This window comes from Juglans regia, chromosome 5 (genome assembly GCF_001411555.2).
Source record: "Juglans regia cultivar Chandler chromosome 5, Walnut 2.0, whole genome shotgun sequence".
NCBI lineage: Eukaryota > Viridiplantae > Streptophyta > Magnoliopsida > Fagales > Juglandaceae > Juglans > Juglans regia.
In genome coordinates, this window is record NC_049905.1 from 11414255 (window position 1) to 11436210 (window position 21956).

Sequence of the window (21956 nt, forward strand, 5' to 3'; positions counted from 1 at the left end):
AGAGTAGATAAGTCTTGTGTATTTTTTTTAAAGAAAAAACTTGATTAGTAAATGTGAAACTTACAAGAATTATATTTTTTTTTAATGATGAATCTCATTTTTTTTTAAAGAAAATCCTTAGTATACTTGTATAAATTATATCTAGCATTGCTAGTCTAGAATAGGGTATTGGAGGATAATATATACACACACAAAGTTAATTTCCACACCTTTATTTTTCTAAGAAATTGTTAAAAGATGCGAACTAGATTTTAATGGCATGCAATTTCCTGTTTATACATTATGTTCTGTCGGTTTCTGTGATCAAAAGGTTTTGAACTTCATCAACATTAATAGAGACTGAATTCCTTGTTCATAAACTTTCATAAAATAACATCTAAAATCAAATATTACCTTTATTTTTAATATTTTATTTTTATGCATCATATATGGGTAGGGGTTTCAAAGATTGAAACCCCTAAATTAATTTAGGGTTTCGAAATACCCTAAATTAATTTAGGGGTTCCAATCTCCTAAATTAATTTAGGGGTTCCAATCTATCTTTGAATCCCCTAAATTAATTTAGGGTATTTCGAAACCCTAAATTAATTTAGGGGTTTCAAGGATAGATTGGAACCCCTAAATTAATTTAGGGCTCAAATCCGAAACCCTAAATTAATTTAGGGGTTCCAATCCAAATTAATTAGAGTCTTAGACACAATGAAATCCAATCCAATCCGAAATAATTACAAAAATGAGAAAACAAACACAATTCACATGCATTTCACGGACTCATTCAAATTTCAAACCAAAACACATGCACAATCTAAGCTCCACAGCACACAATTCACAAAAATCCCATCCTCCATCTCCGATAAACCCCATCCTTCCTCTAATCTCCATTAAAAATATAAATCACAAAAAAATAAAATAGGATAGGGTTTCTTACCTTCGGATCTTCGGTGAGGGAGATGCAGAGAGAGGGACCGGATGCGCACGGCGACGTTGAAGGAGACGCTGGTAGCTGGGTGCGGCGTTGGAAACTCAGAGAGAGGGAGAGACGAGAGAGTTGGTGGGTCACTGGGAGGCAGTCCGAGGCAGAGACAGAGAGAAGCGAGAGTCTGAGAGTGAGCGAGAGAGGGAATCGGGGAGGGGGGGGGTTTCAGTTCTAATTAACCCAGGCATGAAACAACGTCGTTTCATGCCTGGGTTTAAAAAAAAAAAAAACCTACGCATGAAACGACGTCGTTTCATGCGTAGTTTTTGTTTTTGTTTTTTTTAAATTTATATATATATGAACAGTAATTAGGCGGGGCGGGGCGGGGTATTTGAGGGGCGGGTGTCACCCCATCCCACACCTGCCCCCAGACAGAGCGCCAGATGCGGGGCGGGTGACCCCGCCCAGATGCAGGATGGGGTGGTCCGGGGTGGTCTGCCCCGCCACACGGGTGGTCCGGGGTATTTGCGGGACGGGGTGGTCTGCCCCGCCACACGGGTGCAGGGCGGAAGCGGGTCGGGGCAGCCCACTGCCCACCCCTAGAAGCTGGAGATTCAATTCAATCCCATAAAATGTTCAAACAATGACAATTAATGATGTTCCAAAACTCTATGCCACCACCATCCTATAACTTATTTTCTTTAGTTATGTCTTTTTATTATTATGACTTGATGCAACATTTGAGAAATTGTGATGTTTTAATTACAATATTTAATATTTGTTTCATATTTTGAATTTACAAATTACTGTATCATGAGTACCGTTCGAATGTAAAATACCTAGTTCAAATGGTAATTTACAATTTATTACCTTTCGAACACATTAGCTTTCGTTCAAACGACCAATCAAAAACTATTTGAATGAACTGAGAACCGTCAATCCTGTTCGAATAGATTAATTATCTGTTTGACTGCATTTTTGAACATTTGAACAAATAATAATTTGTTTGAACACAATTGTCATTATTCGAATGTACCAAACGCCATTTGACAAAAATATCGAACTAGCCCTTCGAACATACATTTTCAATTCGAATGTTTGTCAATCGTGTTTGATTAGATTCTTGTTGTTCAAACATAAATATATCTGTTTGAACACAAATAAAACCGTTCTAACACTCGCTCCATTTGAATAAGATCAAATAAATTCGCGTCATTTGAATCAAATTTTGATAGCGTTCAAATAGATACCCGACCGTCAGAACATTACATGTTCAATTTGAATGGTTTTTAGGGATGAAAACGTTTTGTCCCAAAAAATATTCTCGTTCGAATGCTTTCGACTTGTTTGGCCAGATTTAGTCCATAAAAATATTTTTTGAGACGAAATTTCGTTTCCAAAAACCTTTTGAGACGGACCTTTTGGGATGAAATAGAGACGCAAATTGTTCGTCTCTAAATCTCTTTTGTAAAGAAAATGACATTTTTTGGGACTAATTTTTTCATCTCAAAAAATGCATTCTCTTGTAGTGAACGTTGGAATTCCATTTTGATGACCTAGGACTGAATTTATCATGTACTGACCACTGATAGACGAGGAGAGGTCAAAACAAAGATTTGCAGACACCTGCACCCTAGCCCAACCTTTTTCTAGGAAAGCCCCAATTAACCGGTTTTCCTTTGTTTTACCCTTCCTGCGGTAAGTGATATATATGCAGCCCATAAAAGCACTTTAATAAACAATAATAATAGGTACTACCAATAGTGGAACAAAATTCAGACTTGGCAAAAGGCTCCTATTGTACGTGATTGCAAATTATAAGCATATATCATCATGAATAACTTGCATGCATGCTCTCATACAATGATCAGTGTCAAAAGGGTTTCAGCTTTCCTTTTTTCACCTCAATACGACTCACAATCCAGCAGTCAGACCTTTGAGAGAACCTTTTTGATGCGTCAATAAATTTTAAAGAGTAGTGTTACTATACTACCCAAGTTCGCCACTTGGTGTCCACTTAGTGTAAATTGCATTTTTTTTGTGCCTTTTCTTTTAAATGTTTTTTAAACATCTTTAAACATTTAAAAAAAAATAAAAAATACTAATACACTAATAGTCACTTCTATAATCATTAATTAATATATATATATATATATATGAGCGGTCAAATTGAGGCCAGGGACCGACAAACTTAGGCGCATAGTTTCATTTTCCAATTTTGAAAGTGTCGTTGCATCCTTATAAATTGTAACGTACTTTGCATGTAAAATGGATATGATGGGTTTTATGATGGGAAAAGCTTCTAGCCAGATGGGTTTAAAACCCATTTTCACACCGGCCAATCGCATTGCAACACGTAAGCCATTTAGGAAAAGGGAAGCTGCATCTCAAACACTCGATCCCTTCTCATCTATTTCCTTTCTCCTCACGTAAACCTTTCGTTTTCGCCCTCTCGATGCACTAAACCTGCACCTCGTCCAACACATTTTCTTGGATTTGAATTAGATGCGAGGGGAAGGCAAATATCATTATTCATGATCCGAAGATCAATATCCTATCCAAATTTAGGTAGGCAAATATTAAGCTTTTTCCCTCTATTTGTATTAAATATATGAGTCAATAGTGTCTATCACCAGTTGTTTAAATTGGCCATGGCTCTGTTTGGTCTCTACGTCTTCAGATCCCCTAGGAGCCAGTGCCACATATAACAAAAATGGATGCTAGATCTTTCAGATTATGATGCTTTTTCGACTCTAGTTTTGGCATTAAACTAACTTAAGCATCCCTTATCCTTGACATGGCGCAATAGTTTGGTTATGGGATACGATTTGGACACATGCAATAGGAGACTCTTTCCAAGTATGATGCTAATGGAAATTTATATTGAATATGTATTTGTGGATTACAGGTTCATTTGCAAGCAGTTTTATCAATTATGCTAGCAACATTTGTTGGGATCGGTGTTGCAATGAGTCAAAGCTCTATTCTTGTTGAATTTTTGAGATGAAGAAGAAGGTTGCGAGCTCGGTCAGAGCATTATCATGGTTCACAAGTGATGACTCGACCAAGTTGATTTCCTAGATCGTTAAATTGACCACGGATAGGCCCTCCTGAACACCACCACCAAACCGAAGTGGAAAATCCAGAAACGCCCTCCTGCACTTGAATGGAAGGGAGAAAGGAAATAGATGAGAGGGGATTGAGTGTTTTGAATGCAGCTTCCCTTTTCTTGGATGGCTTACGTGTTGCGATACGATTGGCAGGTATGAAAATGGGTTTTAGACCCATCTGACTGGAAGATTTTCCCTTTTGTGATTTTATTAATGACATGGCAAATACAATATCTTTCAAGCATATTACTAAGCATATATGAAGACTTAGACCTGCATGTTCTTTATCAGGGTCAAACGGATGCGGCTATATGGAGAAAATGCTTAAACCTTCTGGGCATCCCTTACCTTGCTAATAGGACATGGCGAGAGATGGTGGAGGCTTGGTACAGGCGCACGACAAAGTCTTCTCATGTGGGTAATGTAACACTCCGTACCCGGAGGTACGAAGAGTTAGCTCTTGTAACCTAATGTCATCTTCCATAACAGATTTTTACACTCTGATATTCCATCCAAACACGAAATCTATTTATTCAAAACAAAAATATATGTCCCACCATCAATACACTAATTAATTATCTCAAAGAAATAAATTAGAATTCCACACAGTCTCGAAATTTCCATGACTTATAGTACCAAAATAATATAAAATCATAAATCAACTAAAGAGACTCCCAAATAAATACTTGTACCCTTGGGTACTTATTCTTCTATGAACTTCACAGTTTCTCTAACACAGCCTATTCTTACTCGCCAGCAGGACCATCATAATCATCTGAAAAATAGTGGAGATAAGGGGTGAGTTATCAACAACTCAGTAAGCAGAAACAATATACTGGTATGTAAATATGAGCATTTCCAGAATTCAAAATGCAGAACAAAATATTTACTTTCATAATGCATAATAAGAAACATTTGTTTTCAGAATGCAAAATCAAAATATGTTACCAAAAATTTCAGAGCGAAACATTCAAAAACGTTTCTTATTCAAAATCCTTTGGCATAACAAAATTTGAAACATAATCTTCATATCATATTAGAGCATCACATCAGGACATATACCATGTTTAACCCCCATAGTAGGGTTATAAACCACCATTATAACCCGTGGAAGGGTCGTATCCACTATTATCACCCGTGGCTGGGTCGTATACCATGTTTAACCCCCGTGGTAGGATTATAAACTATAATTATAACTCGTGGAAGGGCCATATCCACTATTATAACCCGTGGTTGGGCCGTATCCACTATTATCACCCATGGTTGGGCCGCATGCCACTATTATTACCCGTGGCTGAGTCGTATCCACTATCATCACCTGTGGTTGGGCTGTATACCATGTTTAACTCCCGTGGTAGGGTTATAAACCACAATTATAGCCTGTGGATTATAACTCATGGTTGGGCCTTATCAGAACATAACAGAACCATCAAAATCAGACTTTAATCAGAATACAAAATCACTTTGAGGCATGTAGAACACTATCTTTAAGGTGATAATTGCCCTCACTCAAAAGAGTTTGCTACCGGGTTACAAGCAATTCACCTCTAGAATATAACAAAGTCACCAACTGCAGATAACAATTATGAAGTTTTTCCTTCAGAGTTTCTCTATAAAATTGTGTAAGTAACTGAAAATATGGGAGAATAGAAGGTTAAAATTCGTGGGTCTCATCCTCTATTTATAAAGAATGAAGTGACACCATGTAAAAGATCACAGCTCTTAACTTGTAACTTTTCAACTGTCAGTTACTGGTTTAAAGGTCATGATGTTTCACTTAAAGACCAAAGGGTATGCCAAGCCTAGTGGTTAGGCGTCTCCCTTGTGTAAGGGAGGGCATTGGTTTTAGTTTCCAGAAGTGCACTTTCAATTAAATTGATTTTTGAAGCATTGCACCTTATCAAAGTTCCTATTCACCTATGTGTAAGCACCCAAGTGTTGTGACTGTTTGGTCCACGTGCAAGGCTTGGCCTGCCCAAGCATTGTATCTGCCAAGTCCAACACTTTACTTACTCTACAAAATAAATTAACGTGTACTTGAGGAGTTTTGATGTAACAACCGGGCTTTAAGCCTAGCCCGTTGGAGAAGCCCAGCCCGTTGGAGAAGCCCAGCCCACGAGCACCTTGTATTAGTCAAACGGTGCCGTTTGGAGAGGGATTAAATTACTTTCTGCCGTGCACTGTTCTTCTTCCCCATTGAGAATCCTTTGTTACGTTCGCAAGTTTCCCCCATTATCTCGTGCAACTGCATCCCACATACCCACGAAAATATTTTCGGTTCCACACAGACTTGCAGTTCATCCTTTCGGCTCCGTGAGTTTCATTTTTCTGATTCTTCAAAGGTTAGCTATCGTCATCTCTCTCTCTCGTTCTCCTCTGTTGCTGCGGTTCGGTGCGTCTCCCTCCCTCTCGTGTACCTTGGTTTATGCAACTGGAGGTTCCCTCTTCAGACGCGATTCTCTCTCTTCTTCTTGGTGATTTTCTGCCTTCAGGTAATTTTTTCGCCCTCTCCTTTATTCTTCATGTTAGACCCTGGTTTCCACTCTCTTGGCCGACCCTCTTTTCCCCATCACTGCAGTTTTTGTTGTGTCCGTGGATTGGTGTTGGCTTTCGGTTCATCCCGTGCGCTTTGTGTATTGTTGTGCAGTGGCTTTCGGTTTCTCTTAAGCATTGAGCCCGTAAGTCTTCACTTAAATATATATATATTTTGCTCTCGTGAGATATTAGAGTTGATTTTGGGTTAGTTGGTTGGGTATTTTAGAAATAAATAGAAGGGAGTTTTGTTGAGTGCCGATTAACACCTAAAAGTGTTGGATTTTTCTGTTATGGAGTTTTGAACGGAGATAAACGTGCGATGTGTAATGTCGTTTTGGTAAATTATTGGCGATTGCTTGAGATTATGAGCTACTGATATAAGTGTGATTTATTGATGAGTTGAGTTGACTTTGGTTTTATTGGTTGTGTTGGACAATATTAAGATTAGTATATGGTACTTTGGGTTGAAATGCAAGCTGTCCAGATTACTATATGGTGGTCTTAGTGAGTTGTTTTTGCTATATTATGGGTTGAGATTATGAGTGTTAATTATTAGATGGACGTTATGTCAATTATCGTTTAATACTCAGTGTATATTTTGTTTCTATCAATAGGTGACGAGATTTTTAGAGGTCGATTTCAAGACATAGATAAATCGCTGCAAAAGTCAGGTAAGCGGGGTATACTAGTTTTGCATAAAATAAATAAAAGGAGGTTGGCTTTGAGAATAAGTGTGTTTAGTTTTGTTTAAAAGAGATGATCAACCTCAAATGTTTATTCTGCATCTGCATAATTCAATATAAGAAAAAATGTTTTCTGACATGACTGGTGTAGACATGAGTTAGTTTTGTGCACTTTGTTTCAGAACTATATAAAAGAGCGAATAAGGAAATTCTAAAAGTTTCATTGTGAACAAATGAGAATATTTTGTTTATTTTTATCTCGAACATGTGAAATGATCTGGAGCTTTTCAGTGATTTTTTTTGATATGATGTGTCATCTGAGAATCTTGGCATGATGTTCTGATTCTGTATATGATTGTAATCGGATTTTCGATGAAATCCGTTCTGTTCTGTTAAGGCCCAGCCACGGGTATAATGGTGGTTTATAACCCTACCACGGGGGTGAAACATGGAAAATGGCCCAACCACGGGTATAATGGTGGTTTATAACCCTACCACGGGGGTGAAACATGGAAAATGGCCCAGCCACGGGTATAATGGTGGTTTATAACCCTACCACGGGGGTGAAACATGGAATATGGCCCAGCCACGGGTATAATGGTAGTTTATAACCCTACCACGGAGGTTAAACATGGTATTGTCCCGATGTGATGCTAAGAGATGATTTAATTATAATGTTTCAGTTTGGAAATGCCAACGGAAGTTCTTTTTGGAATAAGTTATTTTTCTGAAAATTTCGCTCTAAAGTTATTGTACAAGTTTTGTTTCCGCGTTCTGAAAATAAATGTTTTGTACGGCTTATCTAATATTATAAATGCTCATGTTTACATACTAACATATGCTCTTTGCTTGCTGAGTTGTTGATATCTCACCCCGTTAATCTTCATAATATTTCAGATGACAATGATGGCTTAGCTGAAGATCAGTATTAAAGTCTATGGAGAAGATTAGCATTGTTTTGTTGTTGGGTATCTCATGATATTAGTGTTGGTGTTAGAGGTTATTTACCTTTCTTAAGTTTGCTTCAATGGATTTAGACGGTTTATGGAGACTATGTTAATGTTTTATTATTTCTAGTTGTTATTTGAGACATGAAGAAGAGATGATTTTATTTGGGTTGTTGGATTGAATATTGGATAAATGAGTTTATTTGATTTATTTTAATTGAAGTATTTACGTTCGATTTAAGGTTTGGTAAAATGGATATATTCTTGAATTTGGAAGTACTCTAGCCTTGTTAGAGTTGTTTATCAGGTGTTATGAGTTAACTCTCCGGACCCTCGGGGTCGGGGCGTTACATTTGAACTAGTACCTTTTCATTTGAAACAACACACCCTTAACATTGAACCAATGCACATATTTGAGATAGTGGTTCACGAAAATAAATAATAATTCACATTCAATAAATTCAAATGTTTAATATCACAATTTATAATAAATATTATATATATAGACCTTTTCTTTTTTGTTTCTAACCTTCAATATCGTTGTTCCCAAGGAACTCATGCAGAGACTAAAGTCTATTTTTTGTTCTCTTCCATTCATTATTATAGCTACACGTCCATTTTAGAGGGGTGACATGGAAATTTTGGGCCTACGAATTGTCTCTTCTAGCACTGGAACTCTTTGGTTTAACTTATGAAATTACCCACTTATTCCTGTATTGTAATGTAATGATCTACCAACTCATTCAATAAATTGGTTAGTGATCAATAATGCAATAATTTCATAACCAATCATATTTATAAAGTAAATAAAGTGCGTAACACTAAATTTGGTTATGATGAGAAACCCTTTGAAAAACTCCTAAAAGTTAAAATCCTACGGGATAGCTATATCCAGAAAAATCAATTTTATTATTTGAAAATCAGTTAAAAGTAATTCTCAATTACAAAAGCTTTGTTAATTGACTCTCTTACTTGACCCAACAAACGACCCGTTTGTGGGTCGTTTGTCGGGTCAAGTAAGAGAGTCAATTAGCAATCAAACTCGAAAGTCTGCTGACGGATTGAGTTTGTTAGGAATTTGAGGCATAGTAGGACTCTACTAACAGAATGACTCTGCTGGGAACAACTCTGTTGACCCGTCTGTTGACACCTGGTGCTAAGTCTTCTCAGCTGATATAGATTTCTTCAACTAGATAATTCCTGACTTTTCGAACTTCAGTTGTACACACTCTTGACTTATCAAAACCATATTATCTAATAACTTCTTGACACAATTCAAATGTTTATAGATAGAGATAAAATACTTTACATTCATCCAACAAACTTAACAAAAAATCTATATCAATCTAGTCACCTAGTCTTAGCCAAAATTTTGCATTTACAACTTACCTCACCTCATGAGTTCATTGTCTATAGTCTTCCTTATGACTCGCAAAGGTCATCTAATAATGCTGGTCAGTCAACTCTCGAGGAAGATGGTCCCATGACTTGCAAATTTTTAGTTTCATTATTGCAAAAATCATAATAATAATCAGAATTTGATTGAACAATCCCTCTTTACTGCGGGAACGAAGTTAGAATTGGAATATCAAAAAGTCTATCTGCAACTGCCTTGGGTAACCGCGGGGGAACCCTTACCCCCGTGGCAAGTGAAACGATGTGTTTTGAACGAAACATACCGTTTTCTTTTTTTTCCTTCCCTCTGCTTCGAAACTCACTCCTCCAGACTTCGTCTCTTCATCTTCCTTCATCTTCTCTTCGTCTTCCTTCGTCTTCTCTCCCTCTCCCCTTCGTCTTCAACAATTCCCTTTAGCGATTTCACTCCAGTCTGCTGTTCGTACCCTCCATTCCATTTCAAGAAGCTTCGGTTCACTCTAGCGATTTTTGGTCTTCAACCATTTCAATCCCTTTAGCATGACAACATCTCTCCCCTTCGTCTCTAGAACCCCTTTGTCTCCCCTTCAAGCTTACATAGACAGAGTCACGCAGTGCGAGAGTGGTCTTAAGTATGCTTCTTCAGGATTGCAATGTACACAAAATATATACTCATCTTAATGAAATCTTCACACAACAAATCCAGTGCAAAACAAAACCATAAAGAAAACCAACAAAATGAGAAAATAAGTATGAGTTTGCAGAAACCATAAAGAAACCAGTATCAGTTTGAGTTTGCAGAAACCAAAATGAGAAAGTAAGTATGAGTTTGAGCAAAACAGATTAAAGAAACCAAACCCGAGCTCATGTAGGTTTTTCTCTTCCAAACACGAAGACGACGAGGACGGTGGTGGCGATCTCTCCTTCTTCCAAACCCAAGATCGAACAGAGACGAGCTATTCTTCCTAGCTTTTCATCCCAGACCCAAGATCGAGATGAGTTTTTCTTCCCAAACTCAGATGACGTGATCTCCAGTTCTTAGACCCAGGCGGCGAAATCTCTTCTTCCAGTTCAGAGATCGAGCAGAGCAGAGCTTTTCTCCCCTTCTTCCAGACGACGCAGCCTCCAACTTCCCTTTTCAACAATTTTTCCTCCGTTTTCATTATGTTTTGTTTTTGTTTTTGTTCTTTTCTTTTAATAATATATTGGCTGACCTGGCATTATGCCATGTCAGCTGGTCTCCTCACAGTTACAAGAGCCGATTGTATATAGAAGAGCTGTTGTAATATTTACGAGATCTTGTGGTTCTTGAGTGGCACACATTTTCTTAGGACTCGAAATGAGTGGCAGCTAACAAAGCCGACGTCTACACACACATATATAGAAATACTCTAACTACAAAGTGATTACACAAAAATAATCTCATAAATTGATGTGACGTGATATAGTTTATCAGATTGTAAAGTTACTTTTATTGTAAAGCATATATGATGGATCACATGAAGCCGCGTCAGTTGTGGGATTACTTTTGTGTAACTCATTTGTGGTTGTATATATATCTATTATCTATATAATTTTTGAAATATTCTCTTATTTATCGAACCACCTCAGCATTATTCCAAACTTGTAATCTTCCTTGTGACTCGCAAAGGGAATATAGCACTAGTCAGTCAAATCTTGAGGGAGATCCCATGACTAGCAATTGTTTTTATTTTTTGTTGTTTATTCATATGTTTACTTGTTTTGAGGTTGGTTCAAACAATAATCCATATTATCTCTTAATCCACCATGATTTGAAAGAATTTGTATAAACATTCACTCTTTACTACAGGAACAAAGTCAGGATCGAAAGGGAAACAAACAAAAGTGTGTTTGCCATTAAATGATCTTTAACTAGTAAGCCCTTGAGAGAGGATGAGAGGCTGCATCTTCTTATATAGACCCCTTTCTTTTTTGTTTTCAACCTTCAATATGGTCTTTCCGAGGGAACTCATGCATTATTATAGCTACACTTCATTTTAGAGGGGTGACTTGGAAATGTTGGGCCTATGAATAGTCTCTTCTAATACTGTCACTCTCTCTCTGGTTCAACTTACCCAGCAGTTCATTGTATTTAGTCTTCCATATGAGTTGCAAAGGTCATCTAATAATGCTGGTCAGTCAACTCTATCGTACGCAATTCTATCATGTAAAGCATGCAATATTGAGATTACTTTACGTTATAATGTTGGCTTATTAATTTGTAAATGCCAGTTTGAGACGAGACTCGACAATGTTGGCTTCACACCTAATAATTTCTCTATCAGGAAGCGGCCGTGATGCGCACTGATCTTCTCAGAGTTGAGAAATCAATTTCGGATTTGGATTTATAAAGAACAGAGGGAAGAGAGATTTCTTTAAGATAAACTTCCTTGGACACCACAACAATCTCTTCGATCCACCTCCGTTGCACTGTCTTGCCACTCCAAGAAGGATTCCTATATAGCCTTTAAATATTGTTGCTTGAAAACCTTGTAACTTTCATGTATTCGGTCGACGTGTATTTACGGCTATTAAAATTGCTGTAAATAGGCATCTCTGAATTATGGCTTACTTTGTTTTGATGACAAAAAACTCACCGGGAAGAAAATTTACTTTTTCCGACCCGCGTTAATCATGGTTGGCACACATTTTTTCAATGAAATTTTGTATTTTTTGTGAGAAAAAAAATGGCCGAAAAAAAGAGTACTATTTCCAACATACTTTTTGCTCTCGGGTTTAAGTACTATATATTACCACTTATTTACGGGGAGTTAGCTATGACTTGAAGTGGTAGAAATAAGTCATTTTTGACAAAAATATAAACTAATTGCGGCAAAATCACTCGTGATAAAAATGCCAATTTGTTGTAGGGCGTGGGAGAGACACAAAGGAAAAAACTTATTCACTTATTAACGACACGCAAATACAATATCTTTGAAGCCAATTACGTACTTATAAGCATCTGGACTTTAAAGTTCTATTTATTTTTATGTCTTAGTACATTTTACTAATACGATATGATCTAAAGTAACTAGTTTTACGCCATAGACCAAGTGACATCCACGGGGCCGAGATCCTTATTCAGTCCCAAGGCATCCCAAACAGCGCTCGACCCATCGACAATATTATTCCTGCATGGTGGCTGATACGCATGCTCTTTATCACACCCATTGATAGAGTCGCACTCGTCTACCACCTTAGCGTTCACACTTCTTCCATTATTAGCCGTAATCCTGATTATTTTCCCACATCGAGATCCATGGTTATACCACCCTGTTGATAGTGCGACAATGCGATGACTGTTCATATGGTAACGGCCGTCGCACTCTGATGCCCCCCCGCCGTCACCGCCTTCACTGAAATCGTTGAGTGTGAGCTGGGCAGGGGTGGAGGATGTCACTGGGGGTGAGCACTTGTACCGAATGTGGGATTGGCCTCCACACGTGGGGTTGCCTGAGGATTGGCAAGTCCCCTCGCTGGGCTGGCCACTACCTCCAGAGCATAGATGAGTCCCGACATCAGGGTCATCGTTGCACTTGCCATTGATGCAAATGAGTTGGCCAGCACAGTCGTTAAGGGTACGACATGCGCCATTGCAAGAAGAGATCGCATGCGCGAGGAATGGAAGGAATGAAAAAGCACTAACGATAGTGAGGGAAAGGGAAACAAAGAAAAGTGTGTTCGCCATTAAATCCTTAACTAGTAAGCACTTGAGAGAGGATGAGAGGCTCCATGTTCTTATATAGACCCCCTTTTTTTTTTTTGTTTTCAACCTTCAATATCGTCGTTCCGAGGGAACTCGTGCAGAGACTAAAGTCTATATTTTTTGTTCTCTTCCAAGCATTATTATAGCTACATGTCACTTCCAGTACTGCATGTCACTCTCTCTCTGGATTAACTTACCCAGCAGTTCATTGTATTTAGTCTCCTTATGAGTCACAAAGGTCATCCAATATTAATGCTGGCCTGTCAACTCTCGTGGATAGGGGTGATAAACGGTCCGGTCGGACCGTTCGGACCGACTGTTTCGGTCTGGACCGGACCGGACCGAGACTTAGACCGGTCTGGTCCGATCTATATTTTAGAGGACCGAATGTTTTCGGTCCGGTCCACGGTCCACGGTTTTTTCGGACCGGACTGGACCGGACCGAATGAAAAATAAAAATAAAAATATATTTTTTATATATATTTTATATATAATAATTGTACAATTAACAATATAAATTTTTAAATATATTATTAATACTTGTTAATATTCTATAAATTAATAATATTTTATATATATCTTCATCTAACCTATCACTATTAACAATATAAAATTTTAAATATGCTATTACTTGTTAATATTCTATGAATTAATAAATATAAAATATCAATTAGTTAATTATATAGTAATTATATAAATTAATAATATAATTTTCATCTAATTTATTATCATTGATCAAATAAAATATTTTTTTTATTGAGTTTGTTACATAATCCACATTAATAAGTCACTTAATTTAACTTAGTATTTTAAATAAATTTTTTTCTTAATTATTTAAAAAATTAAAAAAAAAGGACAGACCGATTGGACTGGACCAATAATTTTTGATCCATCACCAGACCGGACCAGACCGGACCGTTTGCAACCCTACTCATGGGCCATTTTTAGCGTTTCATGATTTAAAAAATCATAAGGAACGAAGGAACGAGGTTATAAGAATTGTAGTAATGGTGAGATCTCGCGGTTCTTGGTATGCACGTCTATATGATGTAAATACATTATTATTACTTTACGATCGTACAAAATTAAAGGGGCTTTTACAAATAAAATCATGTACTTATTCAGGAGGCACACATTTTCTTAGGACTTGAAATGAGTGGCAGCTAACAAGCCGACGTCTGCATATATCTATTATCTATATAACTTTTGAAATATTTTCTTATTTATCGAACTACCTCAGCATTATTCCAAACTTGCTCTATGATTGTCACTGTCTTTTAAATTACCGTGTAGTTTCTAGTCTTTTAATCTTCCCAATGACTCGCAAAGGGAATATAGCACGTGCTAGATTTGACTGACTAGACAAATCTTGAGTGCGGTCCCATGACTGGCATTTCTTTTGTTTGTTTCATATGTTAACTTGTTTTGAGGTTGGTTACGAGGAACCGCTTGGCGGGAAAGGAGGCAAATCATTTTTGGAAATGAGTGGTTGGCAAAAGATGAGAAATACTCTAATATTCGAGAAAATAAAACTATATGTTTTTTCGGATACGTTTGGATAGTGAAAAGTGTTGAGAAATGTTGAGAATGTTTGTGAATAGTAGTGAAAAAGTAATGAAAAAGTAATGATAAAATATTGAATATTAGTAAAAAGTAGGTGGAAAGTAATGAATAGTAGAAAAGTAGGTAAAAAGTAATAATAAAGTAAAGAATAGAGGTACTCTCACTTGCCAAACATACCCTAATCTACCCTAATCAAAACATATAACAGGAGCTTCTCGGACACAGATCCTATATGCCCCTCCATCGTCTGGGCTGGCACCACCGAGCTCTTTATAGAACTCAGTAACGATCTCAATGAAGGAAATGAGCTCCATTCCTTCTTCTCGCTGATCTAAGATTGGTGCCCAACCACGATCATTGAATACTGATGGGAGGGAATGACCCTCCCTTATAAGAGCTACAAAATTAGACAGTTTTACCTGTCACTCAAGTAAAATGGTCCGCTCTCGAACTGTTTTGATAGAAGGTTCTCCTGATCTACCACGTTTACGGCCCCGATAAGACATTATTATGATCCTGAAATTCTAAAAATAAAATATAAATTCAAGATTAGTGATAAAATCTAATTATGACCAAAAGATTTACAAAATTATATACTAATAGCAATTTAATAAATTAATTGATAGAACTTATAATCAATTAAAAGATGAAAACAATTTAATAAGCTAATAAAATGTAAATGGATTGAATTTAATAATTAGCGTTCGAACATCTAAATATATGGTCGAACGGACAATTAGTAACGTTCAAACTTTTTAAACCTGTTCGAATGTACAGGTTTAATCGTTCGAACGGATAGGTTAAATAGTTCGAACGGAAAACAGATCTAACTCAGCCATGGCTGAGTCAACTCAGTGGCCATGAAAACACCCAAAAAGTAATCGATTCCGTGGTTTCTTCGACTAAAAACAAAGTACTCTTCATTTCTAAACATTCTACGATAGATTTAGGATGTTCTACGGTAATTATTGATGAAAAAATCTAATTTCTTTTAAAAAAACAAATAAAACCATAAAATTATAAAATAAACGGTAAAATGAGTTTGAAAATACATACCTTTACTTGAGAGGAAAAGTGATTGACGTATGTGCTGATCACGGCGGCAGACGGTGGTGAATGTAGTGCGTTCAAACGTTTTCTCGATTTTTCAAACGGTGGGGACGGCGGCGTGAGAGAAATCGCTGCCCGTTTTAACTTATACGTGCATAACCGTTCGAACGTTAAATCTTAATAGTCTCTTCCAGTATTGCATGTCACTCTCTCTCTGTTTAACTTACCCAGCAGTTCATTGTATTTAGTCTCCTTATGAGTCGCAAAGGTCATCTAATATTAATGCTGGGCAGTCAACTCTCGTGGGCCATTTTTAGCGTTTCATGATTTAAAAAATCATAAGGAACGAAGGAACGAAGTTATAAGAATTGTAGTAATGGTGAGATCTCGCGGTTCTTGGTATGCACGTCTATATGATGTAAATACATTATTATTACTTTACGATCCTACAAAATTAAAGGGGCTTTTACAAATAAAATCATGTACTTATTCAGGAGGCACACATTTTCTTAGGACTTGAAATGAGTGGCAGCTAACAAGCCGACGTCTGCATATATCTATTATCTATATAACTTTTGAAATATTTTCTTATTTATCGAACTACCTCAGCATTATTCCAAACTTGCTCTATGATTGTCACTGTCTTTTAAATTACCGTGTAGTTTCTAGTCTTTTACTTCCCAATGACTCGCGAAGGGAATCTACCACGTGCTAGATTTGACTGACTAGACAAATCTTGAGTGCGGTCCCATGACTGGCATTTCTTTTGTTTGTTTCATATGTTAACTTGTTTTGAGGTTGGTTACGAGGAACCGCTTGGCGGGAAAGGAGGCAAATCATTTTTGGAAATGAGTGGTTGGCAAAAGATGAGAAATACTCTAATATTCGAGAAAATAAAACTATATGTTTTTTCGGATACGTTTGGATAGTGAAAAGTGTTGAGAAATGTTGAGAATGTTTGTGAATAGTAGTGAAAAAGTAATGAAAAAGTAATGATAAAATATTGAATATTAGTAAAAAGTAGGTGGAAAGTAATGAATAGTAGAAAAGTAGGTAAAAAGTAATAATAAAGTAAAGAATAGAGGTACTCTCACTTGCCAAACATACCCTAATCTACCCTAATCAAAACATATAACAGGAGCTTCTCGGACACAGATCCTATATGCCCCTCCATCGTCTGGGCTGGCACCACCGAGCTCTTTATAGAACTCAGTAACGATCTCAATGAAGGAAATGAGCTCCATTCCTTCTTCTCGCTGATCTAAGATTGGTGCCCAACCACGATCATTGAATACTGATGGGAGGGAATGACCCTCCCTTATAAGAGCTACAAAATTAGACAGTTTTACCTGTCACTCAAGTAAAATGGTCCGCTCTCGAACTGTTTTGATAGAAGGTTCTCCTGATCTACCACGTTTACGGCCCCGATAAGACATTATTATGATCCTGAAATTCTAAAAATAAAATATAAATTCAAGATTAGTGATAAAATCTAATTATGACTAAAAGATTTACAAAATTATATACTAATAGCAATTTAATAAATTAATTGATAGAACTTATAATCAATTAAAAGATGAAAACAATTTAATAAGCTAATAAAATGTAAATGGATTGAATTTAATAATTAGCGTTCGAACATCTAAATATATGGTCGAACGGACAATTAGTAACGTTCAAACTTTTTAAACCTGTTCGAATGTACAGGTTTAATCGTTCGAACGGATAGGTTAAATAGTTCGAACGGAAAACAGATCTAACTCAGCCATGGCTGAGTCAACTCAGTGGCCATGAAAACACCCAAAAAGTAATCGATTCCGTGGTTTCTTCGACTAAAAACAAAGTACTCTTCATTTCTAAACATTCTACGATAGATTTAGGATGTTCTACGGTAATTATTGATGAAAAAATCTAATTTCTTTTAAAAAAACAAATAAAACCATAAAATTATAAAATAAACGGTAAAATGAGTTTGAAAATACATACCTTTACTTGAGAGGAAAAGTGATTGACGTATGTGCTGATCACGGCGGCAGACGGTGGTGAATGTAGTGCGTTCAAACGTTTTCTCGATTTTTCAAACGGTGGGGACGGCGGCGTGAGAGAAATCGCTGCCCGTTTTAACTTATACGTGCATAACCGTTCGAACGTTAAATCTTAATAGTCTCTTCCAGTATTGCATGTCACTCTCTCTCTGTTTAACTTACCCAGCAGTTCATTGTATTTAGTCTCCTTATGAGTCGCAAAGGTCATCTAATATTAATGCTGGGCAGTCAACTCTCGTGGGCCATTTTTAGCGTTTCATGATTTAAAAAATCATAAGGAACGAAGGAACGAAGTTATAAGAATTGTAGTAATGGTGAGATCTCGCGGTTCTTGGTATGCACGTCTATATGATGTAAATACATTATTATTACTTTACGATCCTACAAAATTAAAGGGGCTTTTACAAATAAAATCATGTACTTATTCAGGAGGCACACATTTTCTTAGGACTTGAAATGAGTGGCAGCTAACAAGCCGACGTCTGCATATATCTATTATCTATGTAACTTTTGAAATATTTTCTTATTTATCGAACTACCTCAGCATTATTCCAAACTTGCTCTATGATTGTCATGTCTTTTAAATTACCGTGTAGTTTCTAGTCTTTTACTTCCCAATGACTCGCGAAGGGAATCTAGCACGTGCTAGATTTGACTGACTAGTCAAATCTTGAGTGCGGTCCCATGACTGGCATTTCTTTTGTTTGTTTCATATGTTAACTTGTTTTGAGGTTGGTTATGAGGAACCGCTTGGCGGGAAAGGAGACAAATCATTTTTGGAATTGAGTGGTAGGCAAAAGATGAGAAATACTCTAATAATCGAGAAAATAAAATTACATTTTTTTTAATATATCCTAATCAAAACAACGCCATTCCACTTAACTTTAAGTGGAATGGCGTCGTTTTGCACTTATAAGTATACAAAACATACACTACAACAAATTTGAGATTTTGGGACGAAATTATTTAGGGATGAAAAAAAAATTTCGTCCCAAAAAATTGATGACTTTACAAAATCGTTCGAACGTTATAATAACCGTTCGAACAGTATTTTCTGTGACGAATTAAATCGTCTCAAAAATTTTTTTCCGTTTGAACATCAAAAAATACGTTCGAACAGTAAAATTTGACGGATAATTACTTTATTATGGCGGGAAAGTTCAAAAACGTTTGAACGATAATTTGTTGTGTTCGAACGGAAAATATTTGGTGGCAAATCCTGGCGGGAAGGTTTCTAAACCGTTCGAACGGAATATATTTAGTTAGAACATATTCAAGCACCACATTTATACATTCGAAGACATAATATTAATTTCGGTACGAAACTCAAAATATAAAAAATATCCATCATATATACAAATTCATTAATTAATTTTATGTAATTAATTTTAAAATATTTTAATGATTTCTTTTACTTTAAATAAGATTTTTAGTTAAATAAATATTATCAACCACATATATATTAATCAACCAAATAAAGCAAATTATCAAAATGCCATATATATTGTTCATAACTATAACAAAAGAAAATATAAATAAAAGATAAAAACTACTGTGATGCGATGTCTCTACACACATCCTCGACTGCAGCTAATTGTGTCTCTACCTGTGTCAGTCGAGTACTAAGTGTGACCTGAGTTACATTATTGGCATTAATCGCTGTACGTAACTCATTAACCTCTGTACGTAACCCAGAGATGGTAGCCATAATCTCTGTACGCAACTCAGGCATGGCAGCATGCACTGCATCAATCACTGCTGATGTGTGTACGCCGATCTCAGCACGCAATATGTCAGCCATCTCCTCGCGAATATATGTGCGTGATGCCTCAGCCTGTGTAGTTGTCTCACTAGCCGATACTCCAGTATCTCCCGGCTGTGCATCTCTCTGAATCTCAGCCCTGTCAGGAACAGCCCCACGAAAACGAAATCAAGAGTGTCTCGTGCTTCGTGATAGGGTGGTGCTGTTGATCGGTGCCATCGGAAATCGGGAATACTCGGCAGGTTCGGACACAACCTCGGCATGTAGCAAAAATCGAGTGATGAGGATCCCAAACGGCAGTATATCTGTCGTAATGAACCATGTCTCTGATCGGATCCTCTCAAATATATAACCAACGAGGTCGATTGGGATGCCACGAGCGACCCGTATCATAAATCTCGCTCGATCCATGCCGACCTCCGTCTTGTGCTGCCGTGGGTCAATATTGTTGGCAATGATCAAATTCATGATCTTGAAGAAAGAAGATAAATCTGCCTGCCTAATACTCTTCGTCCCATAGTACACTGGAGCATCTGGACCAACAATCAAGTCTCTGACCTCATGATCAGCAAGTGTATCGATCTCATCTGTGTAATCTGGTCCCTCGTCCTGAGACATAGCTGTATCACCTGAAGGATCAGACTCTCTAGGCGGCAGGTTTGGATAGGCATCAAGAAGCCTAGGAATACCCAGATATGCAGTGAGTCCGTCCGCTAAAAGTATAACAGGAGCTCCTCGGACACAGATCCTATATGCCCCTCCATCGTCTGGGCTGGCACCACCGAGCTCTTTATAGAACTCAGTAACGATCTCAATGAAGGAAATGAGCTCCATTCCTTCTTCTCGCTGAACTAAGATTGGTGCTCAACCACGATCATTGAATACTGATGGGAGGGAATGACCCTCCCATATAAGAGCTACAAAATTAGACAGTTTTACCTGTCACTCAAGTAAAATGGTCCGCTCTCGAACTGTTTTGATAGAAGGTTCTCCTGATCTACCACGTTTACGGCCCCGATAAGACATTATTATGATCCTGAAATTCTAAAAATAAAATATACATTCAAGATTAGTAATAAAATCTAATTACGACTAAAAGATTTACAAAATTATATACTAATAGCAATTTAATAAATTAATTGATAGAACTTATAATCAATTAAAAGATGAAAACAATTTAATAAGCTAATAAAATGTAAATGGATTGAATTTAATAATTAGCGTTCGAACATCTAAATATATGGTCGAACGGACAATTAGTAACGTTCAAACGTTTTAAACCTGTTCGAATGTACATGTTTAATCGTTCGAACGGATAGGTTAAATAGTTCGAACGGAAAACAGATCTAACTCGGCCATGGCTGAGTCAACTCAGTGGCCATGAAAACACCCAAAAAGTAATCGATTCCGTGGTTTCTTCGACTAAAAACAAAGTACTCTTCATTTCTAAACATCCTACGATAGATTTATGATGTTCTACGGTAATTATTGATGAAAAAAATCTAATTTCCTGTAAAAAAACAAATAAAACCATAAAATTATAAAATAAACGGTAAAATAAGTTTGAAAATACATACCTTTACTTGAGAGGAAAAGTGATTGACGTATGTGCTGATCACGGCGGCAGACGGCGGTGAATGTAGTGCGTTCAAACGTTTTCTCGATTTTTCAAACGGTGGGGACGGCGGCGTGAGAGAAATCGCTGCCCGTTTTAACTTATACGTGCATAACCGTTCGAACGTTAAATATTAATAGTCTCTTCCAATACTGCATGTCACTCTCTCTCTGTTTAACTTACCCAGCAGTTCATTGTATTTAGTCTCCTTATGAGTCGCAAAGGTCATCTAATATTAATGCTGGGCAGTCAACTCTCGTGGGCCATTTTTAGCGTTTCATGATTTAAAAAATCATAAGGAACGAAGGAACGAAGTTATAAGAATTGTAGTAATGGTGAGATCTCGCGGTTCTTGGTATGCACGTCTATATGATGTAAATACATTATTATTACTTTACGATCCTACAAAATTAAAGGGGCTTTTGCAAATAAAATCATGTACTTATTCAGGAGGCACACATTTTCTTAGGACTTGAAATGAGTGGCAGCTAACAAGCCGACGTCTGCATATATCTATTATCTATATAACTTTTGAAATATTTTCTTATTTATCGAACTACCTCAGCATTATTCCAAACTTGCTCTATGATTGTCACTGTCTTTTAAATTACCGTGTAGTTTCTAGTCTT

At 36.9% G+C, this 21956-nt stretch overlaps 1 protein-coding gene across 1 annotated transcript; it reads right to left on the reverse strand.

The window, feature by feature from the left end:
• Window positions 1–12466: 12466 nt before the first annotated feature.
• On the reverse strand, window positions 12467–13402 carry LOC109021395 (kiwellin-like). Its single transcript, XM_019004015.2, has one exon. It carries the CDS (start codon window positions 13272–13274, stop codon window positions 12624–12626), a length of 651 nt encoding a protein of 216 aa, XP_018859560.1. The 5' UTR covers window positions 13275–13402; the 3' UTR covers window positions 12467–12623.
• Between the last annotated feature and the right edge of the window lie 8554 nt (window positions 13403–21956).

Excerpts from the sequence above, each read along its gene's own strand:
- LOC109021395 (XM_019004015.2), bottom strand. The coding sequence starts at position 13,274 with ATGGCGAACACACTTTTCTTTGTTTCCCTTTCCCTCACTATCGTTAGT.